Below are 19,889 nucleotides of genomic sequence, written 5' to 3' on the forward strand. Positions count from 1 at the left end.
AATCTTACTCAGAATAGGAATATGATTCTATTCACTGCAGCTTGATATGCCGAGATTGGTTGATATCCATGGTATGCCTCTCCTTTTCTGAGAAACTGACCAGATAGATGTAAGAGGCCCCTTCCTCTCTAATCCTATTTAAGTAGTAAAGATGCCAAGAGACATTCTCAGCCCAGCCCAGCCACCTGGCAGAGACTATCTAATCTGCCCAACTGTCGGCAAGCTGTGCAACCATGTTCCATGTTCTGTCTTGAGCCATTATGCATGCTGGGGTGGGATTTGGTGGTGCAGCTGTCTTTGAGTCATGGGTGCTTTTGGAAGTAATCCCAATGAAACTTTGGCCTACTAAGTTACAACAATCAGCAAACAGAGCTCTTCAAAAATTTTATATTACAAACTCTGTATCCCAACTGTAGCCCCCTCCCTCATCTCCTCCTGGTCCTGCCCTCCCTTCCCTCTCCATATGTCTCTCCTAGTCTGATAGGGGAGGTCCTCTTCCCCTACTATCTGACCCTAGATGATCAGGTCTCATCAGGACTGTCTGGCCTAGTAGGGGGAGGTGTTCAAAGAGAAGGCAACCAAGTTCATGCCTGGAACTGCCCCTGCTCCCCTTACTAGGGAACTCCCATAGAGACTGAGCTGACCATGGGCTACATCCGAGGAGGTTTAAGTCCTCTCCATGGATGGTTCTTGGTTGATTCATCAGTCTCTGCAGGGCCCCCTGGGCTCCTATTTTCCGGTTCTGTCGCTCCCCTTGTGGATCTCCTGTCCCGTCTAGGTCTGTTAACCCCTTCTTCCATAAGGGTGAAGGCCCTCTGAGTACCCTCTGTTATGTTGATAGTTGGGCTAAATGTCTTTATCCTCCATCCCACCCACATCTGTGTATAAACCCCACACAAGTCACCAAACAATGCTACATGTGAAATGTATCATGGGTATATTGAGAAATAAGAGCTGTGTTTACCGAGAAGTAAAACCCACTTGTGTATTTCAATCTGTAAATAAGAAAATGGTAAAGTAATGAAAATATGGAGACTGTATACACACACATAATTATGTGTATAGTTATAGCATAGCATCTAGAGAAAGGTAAAGATTTGTATAAGTCTAAGCTTTGTTCCTGTAAAAATACAAAGATAAAGTGATCTTGGCAGTCAAAAAAATGAAGCTGAAATTTGTAGATTATATGTATGTTTAAAATAAATATGCAAAGAGAATGTGCTTGTGTGTGTGATGTACAAAGAGACTGTGGGTGGGTATGTTTTCTAATATTTACAAAGAGACAATGTATTTGTGTGTATAATATACAAAGAAGGAGACACAGAGAGACCTGTGTTTAGGTGAACTTAATATGGATGTGTTAAGGTCTGAGCAGAATTTTTGCCATTTCTTATAGAAAATGCTTCTCAGAACTCTGAAACCAAGTTTATTCTTTGAATCTGAATAGCGTTTTATTCCTATGCATTGCACTTTGAAATAGAGTTGGCAATAAAGATTTTTATCTAAATTACAATAATGACCTCAGAAAATGCAATGAGGGAGAGAAGGTCCCTTTTTTTTAGAATCCAGTTGGTCATTCTTAATGGTCAGTTGTGGATGGCTCTCTTTCATTTCTTGGATTAGCTTCTGGATACTGGGGTTAGCTCCATCAAATTTTAACCTAGGACACAACCGAAGGAGAAAAATGGTTTGTTGTTTCAAGGACATTTAGAATTCCCACATTCCTTAACTGTCTCATGGGTCACTTTAGCACTACACTGCAAGGTAGAATTGCATTTTAATATTTAAAATTTTTGTATATGGCATCTGCCCATGCATGTGTTGGTGGAACTCACTCCTGTGGCTGTCTGCAGAGGCCAGGGGTTGGCATAGGAATGTCTTAATCAGTTCTTTACCAGAATGTTTCCGTAGATGAGTGTTTTGCCTGCACATATGTGTGTGCACTGTGTGCATGTCTGGTTCCTGGTGCCTGTGGGAGATCACTGCAATGGGAGTTAAAGATGGCTGGGACCCACTACACAGTCGTTGAAAACAAACTTGGGTCCTCTGCAAGAGCAGTGAGTGCTTTTTACTTCTGAGCCACCTGTTCAATCCCCACTCTCTTGTTTTTTGAGATAGTGTCTCTCCGATACCCTGGAGCTCACCATTTTAAGTAAACTGACTGGCCAGCAAGCTGCCAGAATCTTCCTGACTCCATCTCTGAGTACTGGAGTTGTAGACCTGTATGTGTAGACTTTTATGTGGGTACTAGTGATTAAAACTAAGATCCTCATGTTATCACAGTAAGTATTTTACCCCCTAACTTCCTAGCCCCATCCTATTGTATCTCATGTAGCCTATGCTGGCTAGCATCAGCTTACTATGTAGTATAAACGGTCTTGAATATCTGATCTTCCCACCTCCACCTTCCAAATTTACCATAACACCCAGTTCTATGCAGTTCTGGGGATCAAATTCAAGGCACATATTAAGCAACTTCACTGAGTAACTGAGCTACACACTCATCTTTTTCCTATTAAATCAGTATGTAGGGCTATCTGTAGTAATACAGAGAGACCGCCTAGCCCTGGATCCTTCAGCATCACATTTTGTTTTTTATTTTTATTTTATTTATTATTTTTATATTAAATAGAGTCATTATATTTTGATTCAGGGTCTCTGACTGGAGCTCATAGATCGGCTAGATTAAGCTGTATATTGCTTAAGACCTCCCTGTCTCTACCTCTTCAAAGCACCAACAAACACATACTTTCATGTTTGGCACTTATGTGGCTCTGGGGTTCTCCTGCTTGAGTAGAAGCCACTTTATTTGTGCTATTTTGAGAAAGCATCTCATGCTGTAGTCTAGGAATGATTGAAGTTCACTATGAAAGCCCATGTGTGGCATCTCATCTCAACTTCCCAAGGTCCAGAAGGCCTGGGCCATCATATCAGGCATCTAATTTTCTAGAGACACCATGTTAGACTTGCAGTTTGCTTTCCCTAATAGACAGTGCCTAACACTTGTGGCTTCTTGGTCTCCCTTGCATTCATTCTATAACTCAGTTTACCTATCAGTACAACAGAAGGGTTAAGAAGAAAGTTGTAGCCCCCGTGGCACGCCTGGGTTGGCTACCCAGAGGCTATTTAAGCTGTGGGCTGGCTTTCCCCGGGGTCCGAGGATTGTTCAAGGTTCCTGAATAAACTGCATTGAAAAAAAATAAAATAAAATAAAAATAGGACAAAAGTAATGGAATGAAAACAAACAAACTGGGGCAGGGCGCACACTTGGAAGGTGCTTTAGCAATGAGCTATGCCATCACCTCCAAAGAGGCTCTGACCTTGGAACAGCCTGTGCTGCCTTCGGACAGGGTCCAAAGATCTTCCTCTGAAGGCTTTGTAGCTGCTTGGCCTTTAAAAGTCAGTAAACTTTAGACAAAGAGTTTTTAAATGATGGAAGCATGTAATTTATCAGACTAGGTTCAGAAGCATGCTCTGTGGGGGTGTGTGAACTAATGTTTCCCCTCACATGCCATGAGGTCTGAGGTGTGACTTGTAACACATTTTATAGACACAGTAAGTACATTGCGTTCACATTAAAACTTCAGTACAGCCACTTCTGATGAGACCTATGGACTAGGATCAGAAGGAAGGAAAAGAAGACCTCCCCTACCAGTGGACTTGGGGAGGGGCATGCGTGAAGAAGGAGGAGGAAGGGAGGGTTTGGGAGGGGGAATGGAGGGAACTACAAAGGTATACAAAGTAAACAAAGTGTAATTAATAAAAAAAATTAAGAAAAAAAAAAAGAAGAAAGTTGTAAAGATCGGTGACCACTGGATGTGGTGGCACATCCCAGCACTTGGAAGGCAGAGGCTGGCTTATTTCTGAGTTTGAGGTTAGCCTGTTTAATGAAGTGAGTTCCAGGACATCCAGGGCTAACCAAAAATCCTGTCTTGAAATGTTAAAAAAATATTAATTGTTGGTTAAATGACAACAGATTAAGCTGTCAGTGACTGATGCCAACAGTGAATCACCCAGTCTGTGTGTCTCTTCTCCACCAAGACCTCCATGTAGGAATCACCATGAATCAGGAAACAGTGGAATCATACCTGAGTGTTTGAAGTGGGCAAACTTTAAGTTTCAGTTCTTCACAGAATGTCTTTACTGCATCAGTTCCCAATGTGTTATGAGCTAGGTCTAGAGTGTTCAGGCTTTTGTTTTTTCTCAGAGTCTCAGAAATGTCTTTGCAGCAGAGTGGTGTGATGGAGCATCCACACAGCCTGGAAGACAAAACACAAAGCTTAACTTGTTAAGTCTTACATAGAACTGTACTATGTATATGTCAACACTCATCTCCTAGGCAAATTGTGCTGTTGGTACAATAGTGGCATGGCAGTTTTAGGGGTTACCAATAAGTTTGATTGGATTTAAGGCTGCTACAAAGGAGGCGTTTCTAGTACTGTAAACATGGTTAAAAGTTTTCTAGTGCATAACATGTTGTTATTTCACTAGATGGTCACACTGTCAAACCATTAAAAATACTTGTGTTTATGACTACAGATCTGTGTATTCAAGTTTCGTCAGAAAAGCTTTTTACAGTGAATATGGTTAATAAAGAAACCTTAACTTATCACAATGCTGAGAATAAGTGATAAAATGCTTAGCCACAGAGGGCCATCTTCATCAACTTGTCTCCACTCAATGCTCAGGAAAACATCTTTAAAGAGGGGGTGGATTGTCTAAGAGCTGGAGCATAAAGAGAAGCAATGTGAAATGCTGTCCTCTGGACATGACATGACTGCTGCACAAACGAACTCACAGCAACTGTGGTTACCTGCACAGGACCTGTACAGATTGAGCCAACCAAAATTTCAGAACAGATGGAGGAGGTGCTACAGAGGCCTTACTCCTTACTGAAAAGCTATTGTCAGTTGATGTAGAAATTCACTTTAGAGATGAAGAATGGTAGGTTCCCCTGTCTTCACACCTATGTGCATATGAACAGTATTTGTTTGACCATGGGGAATAATTAATAACAAAAGAACATGAATTTGGGAGGGAGAGGGGTTACGCAGTCCTAGGAAAGACATGGAGGATGTGGAGAGATGGATCAAAACACATGGTATACATATGTATGAGAATTTCATAGAACAAAAACACTATGTATTTAAGAAGTAGCTCATTAATCCATGTTTTGGGTATCATCGAGTATGACAGGCACATAGTAGGAAGTAAGGCCCCAAGAGTAAATACAGAAGTTTATGCTCTTGGGCAAGAAAATGGCATACTATGAGTATGACGTGTACAAGGCAAGGCAATCAGGGAGTGCCAGATCAAGGAGTACAGGTGATATGAGAGAGAAAAGAGAAAAAACTGCAGCAATCTGGAGTTGCAGATCTCCAGGCAGGGAAAGAGTTCAAAGGCCCAAAGTTGGCTTACTAATGTTATGTGAACAGTACCACACTGAGCATGCTATAGTACATGTGTGAAGGCCAAGAAAGTAGGTTTCAGTCTGGGTTATGCAGTGAGATCCCGTAAAGCAATCAGAAAATTCAGATCACCTCAAGGTAACAAAGCAAAGGACAGTAAAGAAAATAAAAATATGTACATGATGCTACAGCAGAATAAATCACAGCATCAAGACAGCCAGCTCAGTGAATCAGAAAAGGCTGTAGAAAATGAGGTCATAGGAAGAGGCCAGCACACTGGAGATACTCCAGCAACAAGATTTTGTTTGGATTGGGATAGAATCCACCGAGGGTTTTGAGCAGAGGGATAACATGAGGGACATAAAAGTGATCATAATGTTATTTTATGGGGCTCGAGTTGTAGCTTAGTTGGTAGAATGAATAAGCTCCAAGTTTTATCACCAATGCCACATAAAACTGGGCATGGTGGTGTTTGGCAGTGGTCCCAGCACTTTGGGAAGATCAGAAGTGAATTTGAAGCTAGCTTGGGATACATGGAAAAGAGTTGATAACATGTTGGTGGGTGGTGGGAGTGAGATGTATTGGTGAATAAAGGGTGAGCCTGTTGATCTGAACTGGATTTCTGACTCACGTAGTAGAAGAGAGCACACTTGTGTTATGGTAGCTCTACTTATTTTCTGCAGAAGAGAGCTACAGTAAAACATTAAATGAAGTTTGAGAAGAAAACCCACAGGGGATACAAAGAGATCAGAGTACAGACCCTTGAGAAGTCAACTCATGCACCTAGATGTGTGTTTGAATAGGTAGAGGTGTGAAATATAGATAACTGGAAGAAGATTTCAGAGTAGACTGGCCTTTGAAGGACAAGTAGATAGAGGATAACATACAAAGTGAGGAAATCTGCTCAGAGGGACTAAAGTTTTTAGACAGGGGAGAAAGATTAATTCCATTTTGGACAAAGATCTCAATATTTACTTGAAGGAAACAGAAAAATGGATGCATTTGGCACAGGAAAAAGCCTTATTTCATTTGGAGTTGCCAAGAATGCAGGAGACGGAAGAGAGGATCAAGTGATGTGCGCATACATGAATAAGTATACAGTCTCACATATGTGGGATAACAGCCCAGGTCATGGGCTAAATTTAGTCCACACTGTTGAATGAATTTACAAAGCAAACACTGAGCTCATGGCTTGGCCGACATTTGAGTAATAATGATATTTTTTCTTTTAGTTATGACAGCCATGTTTGCAGTAGACACACCTCATTCTACTATCTAGAATTCACCAATGAGATGATACACAAAGGATTTGGTGCTGACTGATATTTTGTAGCAATTTCCTCCAAGATAATCACAGGGACCAAAAAATCTGGACATAGGGGTCTTTTCTGAGACTGATACTCCAACCAATGACCATTCATGGAGATAACCTAGAACCCCTGCACAGATGTAGCCCATGGCAGCTCAGTGTCCAAGAGGGTTCCCTAGTAATGGGAATAGGGACTGTCTCTGACATGAACTCAGTGGCTGGCTCTTTGATCACTTCCCCCTGAGGGGGGAGCAGCCTTACCAGTCCAGAGGAAAACAATGCAGCCACTCTTGATGAGACCTGATAGGCTAGGGGGTCAGATGGGAAGGGAGGAGGACCTCCTCTATCAGTGGACTCAGGGAGGGGCATGGGTGGAGAAAAGGGAGGGTGGAATTGGGAGGGGATGGGGAGGAAGCTACAGGTGGGATAGAAAGGGAATAAACTAAGAAAAAAGATCACAGGGGTCACCTAAGACGATTGAAAAACAGATATTTACATTAAGATTCTCAAGATTAGCAACATGACTTACTGTGAAGAAACAAAAATAATTTTTTTTTCAATGCAGTTTATTCAGGAACCTTGAACAATCCTCGGACCCTGGGGAAAGCCAGCCCACAGCTTAAATAGCCTCTGGGTAGCCAACCCAGGCGTGCCACGTGGGCAATGCAGATAGGTCCACATACATGGAAGCAAGCCAGATCCTCAGCCTTAGCCAAATGTGGAGTTGTTCGTGACAGAGAGCACTCACCATCAGGAAGGTGGAAGGCGGAAACCAGCTCACCACAACCTGAGGAACTGTATAAAAGGTTGCAGCTTCACGAAGTTTGAGAACCACTGTTCTAAAGGGAGGTGAATTAATTTTGTCCTGAGGGGAAGCTTGTTAAGCTCAGAAGCTTGTTAAGCTAGGAAGTCCCTGAAACTGACAGATTCACTAGCACCCTCCCTCACTATGCATATAGAAACTGCAAGGACTAATAGAGACACCTGCAGACTAGCTGAGCTGCCTGAAAGAGCTGTTCCCCAACCTGTTGTGCCACCTACAGGTTTGCAGTGTGCTTTAGGTTTCCAGCTTTCTTGAGCCATTTCACATGCTGGGGGGTGGGGTGGGCTTTGGTGTTTCGACTGCCTTTGAGTCATTTCTGCTTTTGTTAATAGACCCTCACCCATATGTCTATTGGCAACCCCAATAAACTCTTTGGTTCACCAAGCTGGACTTTGGTAGTAACTTTATTTTGGTCTGTCATCAGTTCCTAATCTTGCAATGAGTAGATGTTTATTCCTATCTCCCCAGGAATAGTGTTACACAGCAAATGAGTTATCACACCCTATTGGTATGATAATAGGGCACTACATGGAATCCAGGGCCACCTCTATGCTAGGTGAGCACTAACTGCTGAACTACATTCTCATTCCCCAGAGAGCTGTCAACACTGACACCATCACTCTCCTGCCAGCAGATATGCACCAAAAATTACTATGGCCACAGGTTAACTCTGTATAATTCTGAGGATGTTCACTCAGTGTTCTTACTAGCATAAATTACAACCATGATAGAGTTGTAGATGTACTGATGCCTCCCCTGCCGCCTTGGGATTTATAGACATTTCTTGGTTTCTGGAAAAGGGAGATACACTGTTTTCAGTGATATAGCCACAGGCAAGGAGCTCATGCTCCTGAAAGTAACACTATCTATGGCCAACCCTGGTTAAATACACTGGGACACACATACACACACACACACACAAAACCCATAAAAATGGAAGGGGAACTGGTTGGACAGAGGAAGGGGACCAGAGGGAGAGTGACAAGGGAGGCTAACGGGATATAAATATGATCAAATTATATTATACACAAATATGGAAAATGCACAGTGACTCCTTATAACAATACATATTAGAAACATTAAAATTAAAAGATACATTAAAAATACTGATTTCTGACTGCAATAACACTGACGATAGCCAAGCTATGGAATCAGCCAGGCATGGTTGATTCTGGCACTTGGTAGGCTAAGGTAGGACAGTGCGTTCAAGACCCTCAGGTACACATTGTCTTACACCATAAGCGTATTGTTTTATTTTCAAGACAGAGTCTTACTATATATCCAAGTCTGGCAGTGAACCCTCAACTCTCCTACCTCATCCTGAGTGATGGGATTTCAGCCACACATCACTCCCAGTTTATGATTCTTTTGTGCCAAAAAACAAAAACCAAAGAAACCGAAAAACAAAAACAAAGCCCTGGTGTCTGAACTGTACCCAGGGACTCTGTTTTGATTATTCTGTGGTATTACCTGGATACTGAAAATTTAAAAGCTACAAGCATTTCTATTACAAAACAGAAACTGAACACTGCAGACACACTACACTAATGTGTGTTATAGGCACACGATGACAAAATTTCTTTAAAAATATTTAACTGACAAACTAGGCATGGTGGAACACAGCTGTAGAACTAGCTCTCGGGAGACTGGGACTAGAAGATTGCAAGTTTTAGGGCAGTCTGGACTACATAGCAAAACCTGTTTCAAAAATTTGTGTATCAATGACCACAAGGAAATAATTTGGTTACCACCATACTATGAGCCCCCAAACTTGTCTTCTTTATAACAGCTGGAAGTTTTATCAATATTTCCTTTCCCACCCCTATGCCTTGGAGATCACTTTCTTACTGCTTCTCCAAGTCTGGGTTTTTAAGTTTCCTGGCATTAATTGAAGATCTACTGATACTGGCCCAAGAATAACAACCTAAGTACCACCAGTGGATTTGGTGGGTTAAAGAAAGTGTGGTAGATAACTACAATGGAATATTCCTCAACCACAAAAATGACAAGGAATCCTGGTATCTGTGACAGTGAGAGTGAACAGGGGAGACATTTTGTTGCATGACAATCATTTGACTTCTATTATTATCCTTTATGACTCTCACAGTGAAGGGTTGTCATCAAGAGCATTTGAGACTCCTAACTTGCCTGGGATTTGTGGGACAAGGAGACATTTGTGTGCCCTGTTTGTGTGTGTGAATGTATATGTGTGTATGTGTTCATGTGTGAATGTATATTATGCTCTTGTGTGTTGAGGTCAGGGGTTTATCACTGTGTACTTTCATCACTCTCTACCTCATATTTTGAGATAGATTTTCTCTATGAACCTGGAGTTTGTGATCTGGCTAGAATGGCTGCCTATTGAGTCTCAGAGATCCCTCAGTCCCTGCCTTCCCAGTGCTGACATTGGAGGCATGTACCATCATACTTAGCTTTTTTTTAATGTTGATGCTGGGAATCTGAGTCCTGATCTCATGATTGTGCAGCAACAAATAATAACCATTAGCTGATTTCTGTTTTTATTTTCTTTTACTTTACATGCATGGTTGTCTGCCCAAGGAGGCTAGAAGAAGGGAGATGATCCTATGGAGCTTGTGGTTCTGGGCAATTTGGAGCCACCTGATATGAGCTTGGGAACAAAACTTAGGTTGTTTTTGCAAGGGCAACAAGAGATCTTAAGTGTTGCATAATTACCTCTCTAGCCCTTGCCTAGTGATTTAAAAGAAAACTCAACTTAGGCTGGAGAGGTATATCAGTGGGTAAAGGCCCTTGCTGTCAGGGCTGCTGACCTGGGTTTGAACTTCAGATCCCACATGGTGTGAAGAGAGAATCAACTCCTTCATGTTGTCTTATTGACCTCTATGCATTAACCATCGATGCACATACTAAAGAAAATGTGATACAGTACTCAACTGACTTAAGACCCCTGTATTGCTCCCGAAGGCATCTGCTACACCTGCCAGCCCTTTTGAGGTACAGATTACAGTTCAACAAAGCATAACTCACCATAGACTTTTCAAGTTAGTCTGAGATTTTGATTCCTTCAAAACCTCACACAGAATCTTTGCACCTACGGTTCCAATGCGATTTTGCCCCAGATCCAAATGCTCCAGGCTCTGTGTTTGTCTGAGCATCTTTGCGATGTGGTGGCAGCCATTGCTGGTGATGTTGCAGGACCACAATCTGGAAAATCACATGCACAGGGACAAAATCAGAAGCAAGTGAATCCCTTACTCCATTCTGGGATGATGTACCCAAACCACAACCTTCTACCTCAAGCTATGGCTTTCAGTCAAGCTTAGAGACATTGGAATAAATGAGGATGTTAGAATGGAATGAGAGAGCGAGTTTCTTTATTGTGTTTTTCAAAAACTCCCACTTCCATAAAGAAGTTGGAGGAGAGTAAATATAATCAAAATACATATATGACATTTTCTAAGAATAAGAAAGATTCGTTGGTATGAGATGAAACCTCAAGCCTGCTGCTGTCAACCAAGACAACCACCTGTGGATAGAAGAGGGCAAAGACTACAGAAGAGAATAAAGAGAACACTTCATTTAATGGATACGTGGTTTACAACCACCTTTTAAATGCTTATGCTCACAGGTAAATGCAGTTCTTCTACCCCAACAAAGAAAGAAATTAAATTTGTAGTACTTTATGAATGGGGGCATAGATCAATGGTAAGTTCCTAGCCTGATGCTTGTACAAGTAGGAGCTTAATAAATGCTGACAATTATTTCATGGCTGTGTTTGGCTATTTTGGAAGGTACTGAGATTTCCATGGTGATTTTTTTTTGTCACTCTGTAGCTTAGGCTGTGATCCTCCTGCCTCTAACTTCCGAAAGGTCATTTTACAGGCATGTGTCAACATGCTTGGACTGATAGTGCCTTCTAACATAGTGAGACTGTAAGTTAAAGATAAGGCTATCATGAATTCTAGAGTAACACAGTTGAATAACCTTGTTCATTGTAACATTTTTATATTATCTGTTAGCTATCACTTTGAAAGCAGCAATTTATGACTCTGCCCAATTTTATCATTTGATTATTATGTTGTAATATTTTCTTTCTTGTGGCTGTGTTTATGATTTTCAATGTTGTGTTTTTGTTTATTTTCTATAAAACCTACTGTAGTAAAAAAATAAAGATGAGGCAGGTAGAGTTTTCACAGCTTTGAAATTTAGTGTTTGGGTATTTATATTGTTGGGGAGTTCTTTCCTTCCATCTATCTCGAATTATGAACTCAGTATTTCATCTCATTTAAATAACCAACTCGTCACCAGACCCTGGCTGTTTAAAGTTATAACAAAGGTTAAAACTATATAAAAAGCTGACAGCTTCCCCCTTCCTTCTTCCCTCCTCCATCCTTTCTTTCATGCTGTTGAGGATGGAAATTTGGATCTTGTACACAAACTGCACTATTTGTTTTATTTTTCTTGGTCAACTTGACAGCAGCTAGAGAAATCTAGGAAGAAGAAACCTCAGTTGAGAAAGTACCTCCATAAGACTGGCTTGTAGGCAAGTCTGTAAGGCATTTTCTTGATTGATGGTTGATTTAGAAGAGCCTCAGCCTAATGTAGGTGGTGCTGCTCATGGACAAATGGTGCTGAGTTGTATAAGAAAGCAAACTGAGCATTGAACAAGCCAGTAAAGCAACACTCCTTCCATGGCCTCTGCACCAAATGCTGCCTGCAGGTCCTGCCTTGACTTCCCTTCATGATGGACTACAAAATGTAATTTGAAATAAACCCCTTCCTCTCCAAGTTGCTTTTTGTCATGGTATTTATCATAGTAACAAGAAACAAATGAGCTAGAGTGTACCCCCATACCAACAGAGCCAGTGTTTAAACAGAAGTGGCGACCTCTGTTACGCAGAACAGCAGTGCTGTCAATACAAAATACAATTTCTGCAAACAGCCTCATTATTCTTTGCAAACCAATTATATGTAACTTCTCTTTGCAACAATTAGAGACCACAGCAGAACACTGCAACCAATCAAACCGCACAGTTTTGGAGCCTAGTTCTGATGGATATACCATCAAAAACCTCCTGCATCCAAGGCTCAGGGAAGATTGTTGAAGAGGGGGAAATATTGGAAGAGCCAGAGGGATCAGGAAGTTTACTATGAGATTATGTCTCCTGGTAATACCAGAAACACCCCATGAAGTCTCACCAAAGCCGAGTGCTCAGATATGAGCTGAGTAAGGGTGATAGTAATGACTGGGCAAACCTGGATATGGGAAAGCCCACAGGGCCTCAGCTGTACACAAAGAATAGGCAACTGAGGAAAGCTGGGTGCAGGAGAGGTGCTCAAGCCCTAGGGACCACCAGTTGGTTGTCCAGTGCCAAATGGTGAGCACCAAAAATATACCTACAAATAACATTTTATGGTCCCAACAAGGTTACATATAGGAATAAATATATATACACATATATGCATAAAATAACAGTTACTGAAAAGAGGCCACAAGTTTATAGGAGAGTGGGAGGGTTACATTGGAAGGTTTGGAGAAAAGGGAAGGGAGAGAAATATTCTAACTATATTTTAATCTCAAAATAAAATATATGTAAAAGAAAATGAATCCTGTAAATTCCAGGGTGAAAATCAGGGCCACATTGAGCTTGTAGACAAACTAATTCTACCTCTACACAATCATGCATACTTTGTTTCACAGGGGTAAGATCATAGGGTTTGAAGAGGACACCCAGCTGTGCTTGGGACACAGCACTTGGGAGTATGAGGCAGGAGGATTGTTTTGAGTAGGAAGCCAGCCTGTACTACAGAGGGAGATTTGGTCTCATAAAAATATTAAAACAATGTAAGCTTTGGAGGGTGGGGAGGAGTGCTGTGAAGGTGTGTCTCTGGAGCTGGCATGGCTATGGCCCACACCAAGTCCCAGGAGCTCTAGTTACCTACAGAAGACCAAGTCAGGCAAAAATACTGCACATATGGGGAGGATTCCTGAGGACCTACCCTAGCTAGAGGCTGTTGGTAGTTGATGGCTTCTTGGGGAGGAAGAGTCACTATTCTTTGGGAGGTTGTTGATGTCCCAAGTGGATGATCCCACACCTGAGTGTGTGTCAGCAGTACTAATGGGACTCAGTGGATCAGACTTTACAAAGATTTAAAAACAGAAGAAAAAGAAAACTTCTGCTAGGCATGGTGGCACATTCTTACAATCCAGGTATTTGGTAGGTGTAGGCTCAGGAGTTCAAGGTCAGCCTCTGTTATACAATGAATTCAAAGCTGGTCTGGGATACATAAGACACTGTCTCAAAATCAAAGCCAAAAAGGATGTCAGATCTGGAAATGAGATCTCCCTCTCAATTTCCTATATAATATTAACATGTTACTATACAATGGGAGATCATTAGCATACTATGTGTGGTAGTTAGAATAATCATGAATTACTTTTATGTGTATTCTACTCAAATGTATAAGATACACACACACGCGCACACACACAGGCAGAAAAAGACTTACACTAGGGTCTGTAGTATACATTTTGTGTGGCTTAAGCTTTCACACAGGATTTTTATTCCATCATCTCCAAGAATGTTTTTGGCCAGGTTGAGGTGTGTCAGAGTCTGGCTGATGATCACAAGAGAGAGGTCCTTGCAACAGTCTTCGGTGAGGCGACAGTTCTCCAGCCTGTGGATAAGTCAAACAGCTGAACCAAACATGACTGGCTCTACCAACAGTCAGTCTAGGAAGGGGAAAGGCTCACAGGGCTCCACCCTTTACCTTTCTTTTTTTTTTTAATTTTATTTTTTTCACCCTTTACCTTTCAACTGTTGTCTACAGATAGATTTTAGGAGAAGAGGGATCACTACCCTTAGTTGTGTCTCCTCTGCCAAGCCCACTAGGGCTTTAACACAAAGCTCTAAACTGAGTTTCACTGATTGCCCTAGTTAATTTTGGTGGATCACAATACAAAATGAATAGATATAAATGAGAGAGACTGGAGAGGGCCAGATTGGGAGGTGGGGGTGAGAGTGTCAATATACATGGTACACACGTGTGAAACTGTCAAAAAAAATCCCACCTAAAACAAAAACCCCAAACCAAAGTACACCAAATCAGCTAAATGAACAAATCACACACAGTTAAAACAGAGGACATTTCCAGCAGTCTCCAGAAGGTAAAGTCTATCACACAGTCATGATCACATGAGGAATTTGGAATGAGGAAAGAAATCCTAATAAGGCCTTTGTATGACCAAGCCAGCAAAAATCCAGCATGGATAAGGAAGGGCACATGTTGCCACCCCACAGCTCGGGAGCCATCAACTGGTAGTTGATGGCTTCTGGGGTAGGAAGAGTTGATGGAGCATCAGGGAGGTGACTCAGGCTCTAGCAGATTATCCTACAGTAAGTAGACTCAGTGGGTTTAAGCAAAGAGCACATGAAGTTAGGAGGCACTGGTGAGGAGCAGATGAATTCAGAGGACAGAAAATGGGGAATGAATTTTATCAAATGACATACACATGCATACAATGTATGAAATTCTCGATAAAAAAGAATGAGAAGAGCAAAATGAGTGATGCAGGGTGCCTGTATCTCTGGGTGGACTCATGGCTTGCCTGGTGAGTGTGGTGTTACCCATGTCTCTCCTCTCCGCAGCTCAGACTTCACAGGAAGGAGGAGGTACTTACGATACCCTCTGAAGCTTGCACGTTGATTGCTTCCAAGTGTTACACAGCAGCTTGGCACCCTTGTCTGAGAGTTCACTGTCTGTAAGATCCAGACATGTCAGGACTTGACTGACGTTCAGGGCTGGGAAGAAGTCATCCCATTTCTCAATAGTGGTAGAACAAGATCCCAGCCTGCGGGGGCAATGACAACAAGTATGTTCTGAATGGCCCAGAGTTTTCCATAGTGATGTAGGAAAGCTGTTCTCCCAGTTGTGGATGACTTCACTAAGTGTATAGCCAGCCAAAGTAAAAGAATAAATTACAAGAGATAGTAGCACACCAAATCAGGCTTGCAAATAAACTAGCAGAAATTGACTGGGCCTAGTTGAGGTGGTTAGATTGTTTCTGATTAAGCTTGCTCTCCTTGGATTAACCGCCCCCCCCACAAACTTTTGTGTTTTCTTTCCTGTTGTAGGAATGAATGGCTTACTTCCTAGTTTTAAAGGCACACTATTTATACTCTTGGGCTGTTTTGTGTTCTACCTTCCATTATGAGTACAAAAACATGGTCTAGTTGCCTAAGTTCACCAAGTTCATTTTCTCCTGAATACATTTTCACCAAGAATGCTTTTAATACCAGCAACTAGGGGTGGAGGAAGGCAGATCTGTGAGGTTCAGACCAGTTTAGTCTATATAGCGAGTTTCAGGCCAGTCAGAACTACACAGTGAAACTCTCTCAAATTATTTTTGTTCTTTTAATATTTCACACATAAATAAACAACATATATAATGTATCTTATTCACATCCTTTCCTACAAATCCCACCCCATGCCAACTCAACACACTTCTACGCCCAGTTTATATCCTCGTTAGCCCCACCCTTAGCTGAAGAGATATTGGCAGTTGATGGCAGCCAGGGGAGGGAGAGGCACTTTTTCTTTGGTGTTGTAGCCACTGGTAGGTGTTCCATGCCTCAAGGATGGCTCCACACGCATGTGCATACATGCAGTGCTAATTGTGCTGCCATGAATTTATGAACATATAGATGTAGTTTTGAGACAGCTGTTATCTGGCCCTGACTGGCTCCAAACCGCTCCAAACCCATTATCTATATCAGGCTGTCCTTGAACTCGAGATTTCTCTGCCTCTGCCTCCCAAGTTCTTGAATCAAAGGTATGCACCACCAAACTCAGCTTCCTATATTACTTAAGGGACTGGGTCTCACAATATGTACTTCAAACTTGTAGCTCTCCTGCCTCAGCCTCCCTAGTCCCACGATTCTAGGCACATAACAGATTTTTATTATCTCCATTTTTATATTGGAAATAAAATTTGTATCTTCATATTGAATGTTTCAAGTTGATAACTCACATGGAATAGCATGTAGAGATTTGTGACATAGCTAAATCTACTAAAGATAATGAAGAGCCTCTCAGATCTACACGATAATTATGTAACCAAATTAAATCAAGGTATTGGCATATTATATGGGCTGTCAATTGCTTCCAAATTACATACACTGGGCTTACATGGAATTTTTTCATTTTGGACATTAGCATATTCATTTAAAATGAAAATTGAGTCTCATATTCAAGCTATACACGTTCACTCCCAGATAATTCTCTCAGGAAAAGAAAAAAGGAGTTTTTTGCCAGGGATGCTACTGACAGCAGCTACAACTTGTCTCATGGATTCTTTGACCTCGTCTGCCAGTCCTTATGGGATGTGTCATCCCCTCCTTACTAACAACAAAACCTAGTTAAATGGGTGAAGATCACATTCCAAGGAATGCAGAGGAATAGTTTGTGAGCTTACACTATGTTCCTGCTGCTGGTTCAAATGTAATCGTGTTAGGATCTGTGATCACAGGACAGGAGTGGTGGTACCAGCAGTAAAGAATACCCCAAAGAGCTGGCACTCCAATCAAGAGTGATGGTAGGGAAGGGGTTAACTGGTGCTCTGGAAAGTCTTTGCTGGGAAGATGGGGTCCTCAAGCCTACGTTCTGAACCACAACTACAAGAAAATAACCTAATATAGCTGTTACTCGGGATTCTAGGAGTTTCCTGTTACAGGGTTGTCATAGAGACTTGTTTAGGTTGTTCAGACCTCAGGGAAGGTGAAGACGGAAGTTTTTGTTCATCTTTTGGTCTGTGTGCCCTGCATAGAGGGTTTTTTAAAAAAAATACTAAGTAACCTTTCCCTTTAATTTAGATTTGCTGTATAGGCAGACCCGAGATAGTCTCATACCACCGGAATCTTATGAAGAGAGATACCTGAGAAACTGCAGTTTACATGCTGGATTTTTCACAACCTCACAGAGGGAGGGAAGCACAGTGTTCAGGTTGCCACCTTCCAGGGTCAGATGTGAGAGGGTTTCATAACCATTAAAAATGAGGCACAATTTCTCGTAAGCATCATCTGGGGAAATATTTTTGAGGCTGAGGAAAAGAACACAAAAGCTGACATCTTGAGCATCAGTGAGATGGCTTGGTGAATAAAAACACTGGACACCAAACCTGTCAGCCTCAATTTGATCCCTGGGGCCCGCATGGTGAAAGGAAAGAGTCAATTCTGACAAGTTGCTCTGGTTTCCACTCACACAAATATATACATTACATGACTATACAATAATATGCCACACAATAATAAATATAGTAAAAATTTTAAAAGATGAGATTTTTACTCTACCTCCACAAACTGAAGCAGTATGTTTAAATTTTAGCCTCCCCACATTAAAGCACCCCATTATTCAAGGCATCATTGACAAAATTGTATTTCACTTATACAAGACTGTTCTGTTACCTGTGCACCTCATGAGCTAATTGACCAAATCAAGATATTTAACATATCCACCATCTCACATAGCTACAATTCTGACTTCATAGCTACAATCCTATACCCCAGAAATGACCAAGAAACATGCTGATTTTGGCTAGATATGCCTTTTTTGTACACTCATGATATTCTCTATGTAAGCTAGATTTTTAAGAGATTTAAATTACATGACAATGTGTGTATCTGCATGTGAATATGAGTGTGGGCATATTCATGTGTGAATGTAGCTGCCTTCAGAGTTCAGAAGAAGGCAACAGACTCCCTGGAGATAGTGTTTCAAGAAAATGGGTGAAAGATCATATTGTGTGAAATAAGTAATTTTCTATTTCGTGCGAGAGAACACAGAAGATCTACGCTTTCCTGCCATGTGTGGTGGCATATATCTATAATCTGACCACGTGGGAGGTGGCTAGATTGTCAGAATTGTGAAGCCAACACAGCCTACAGATGAATGGTTGAAAAGCCAGGGCTACATAATGAGACCCTGTCTCATAAAAGCCATCTTAACCACCCTCCAAGCCCCCAACTCATAGCAAAGATGGACTATGTTATATTAATACTGTAATGACATTATAATATATGCTAATTTCCAGATCTTTCTCACCTCAAGCTTTGGTTCCATTGACCAACATTTCTCTTTAGGAACTATCTGAAGTTCTGGTTTCTTTAATCATTTCAAACATCTACAAAATGCACTATATGTGTGTATATATATCTCTATGTATATATCATGGAGATATATACATACATATATACATACATATATCATAGAGATATATAGATATATACACATACATGCAAACATACATACACACACATACATATATAGGCTATTTTCCACACAAAAGCCCCCCTTTTTTTTGAAAAGAGGCAACATCCATTTTCTTTGATGTGTTACTAGTGGGCACCTTTCCACAACCAGTGTGTCTTGTGAAAGACTGAGGAGCTCTTCTGTATTTAGAACCACATGGCACAGTTAGTGAAATCCTTACAAGATGAGAACCCTTATACATCAAGAACGAATTAACAGGTGTCAGAGAGATGGCTCAGTGGTCAAGGAACTTGTCACTCTTGCAGAGGACTCAGGTTTGGTTTCCAGTTCCCACAGAATGGTGACTACTGTCTGACATTTCAGTTCCTGGGAAGCTGGTGCCTTCTTCTGATCTCCATTGGCACTGGGAATGCCCCTGGTGTACATACATACACAGGTAAAAAACTTAACAAAAATTTCCTAAACCCTTTGTGACTCACATCTCCCTAGATTTAAGCCTTTTAGGAATATAGTCTACAGATGATATCAAGTAAGACTGAAAAGTTTTCCACACTCTGCACTCTGCACTCATGCATTCAAGTTACATATTTACTTTTTCCCTGCCAAGATTTTAATGCAACCACTTTTATTCCAATTTCATTCATTTGTGAGCATGCTTTTGGCCGTGGGCACACACACCTTGCCCAGTTGACTCTTCATGCTCATGCCTCAAGGCACATTGCTTTCTATCTTTCCACATCAGTGGCTTCCAGCCTGTCATGACTGTGTCCCCTGGGGACACAGATACCTGTAGACTGAGGCATCTCGTGACTGAAGGAAGAAAGTGCTTTGATATCTGGGGAAGTCAGGGACAGTGTCACCATTCTACAGTACACAGACCAACCTTTCCCCTCCAACAAAGAAATACATCGCTCACATGCCTGCAGAGGCTGGGGACTCTGTTCTGTCCAGGGCCCACTGGTTGCCACAGTAGAACTCCAACTGCCTGGGGATCTTTATTTTTCTTATGGTGTTTGTGGACACCAAAAACGTATCCTGTATTATACCAAAGATCCTTCACTAGATATAATTAAGGGCAGGGCCCCTCTAGATTCCTTTTGTC

At 41.5% G+C, this 19,889-nt stretch overlaps 1 protein-coding gene across 1 annotated transcript in view; it reads right to left on the minus strand.

Annotated features, from left to right (window-relative positions):
• Positions 1-1,521: 1,521 nt before the first annotated feature.
• Nlrp2 (NLR family pyrin domain containing 2) overlaps positions 1,522-19,889 on the minus strand; it is a 44,591-nt gene continuing 26,223 nt past the window's right edge. The window contains exons 7-12 of the mRNA XM_021627077.1: positions 17,454-17,618; positions 15,201-15,371; positions 14,030-14,197; positions 10,547-10,723; positions 4,089-4,259; positions 1,522-1,660 (exon numbers count right to left, since the gene is read on the minus strand). Coding sequence (XP_021482752.1) covers positions 1,522-1,660; positions 4,089-4,259; positions 10,547-10,723; positions 14,030-14,197; positions 15,201-15,371; positions 17,454-17,618 — 991 coding nt within the window. The remainder of the gene's footprint in view (positions 1,661-4,088; positions 4,260-10,546; positions 10,724-14,029; positions 14,198-15,200; positions 15,372-17,453; positions 17,619-19,889) is intronic.

The sequence above is a fragment of the Meriones unguiculatus genome, chromosome 14 (genome assembly GCF_030254825.1).
Source record: "Meriones unguiculatus strain TT.TT164.6M chromosome 14, Bangor_MerUng_6.1, whole genome shotgun sequence".
Classification (NCBI taxonomy): Eukaryota; Metazoa; Chordata; class Mammalia; order Rodentia; family Muridae; genus Meriones; species Meriones unguiculatus.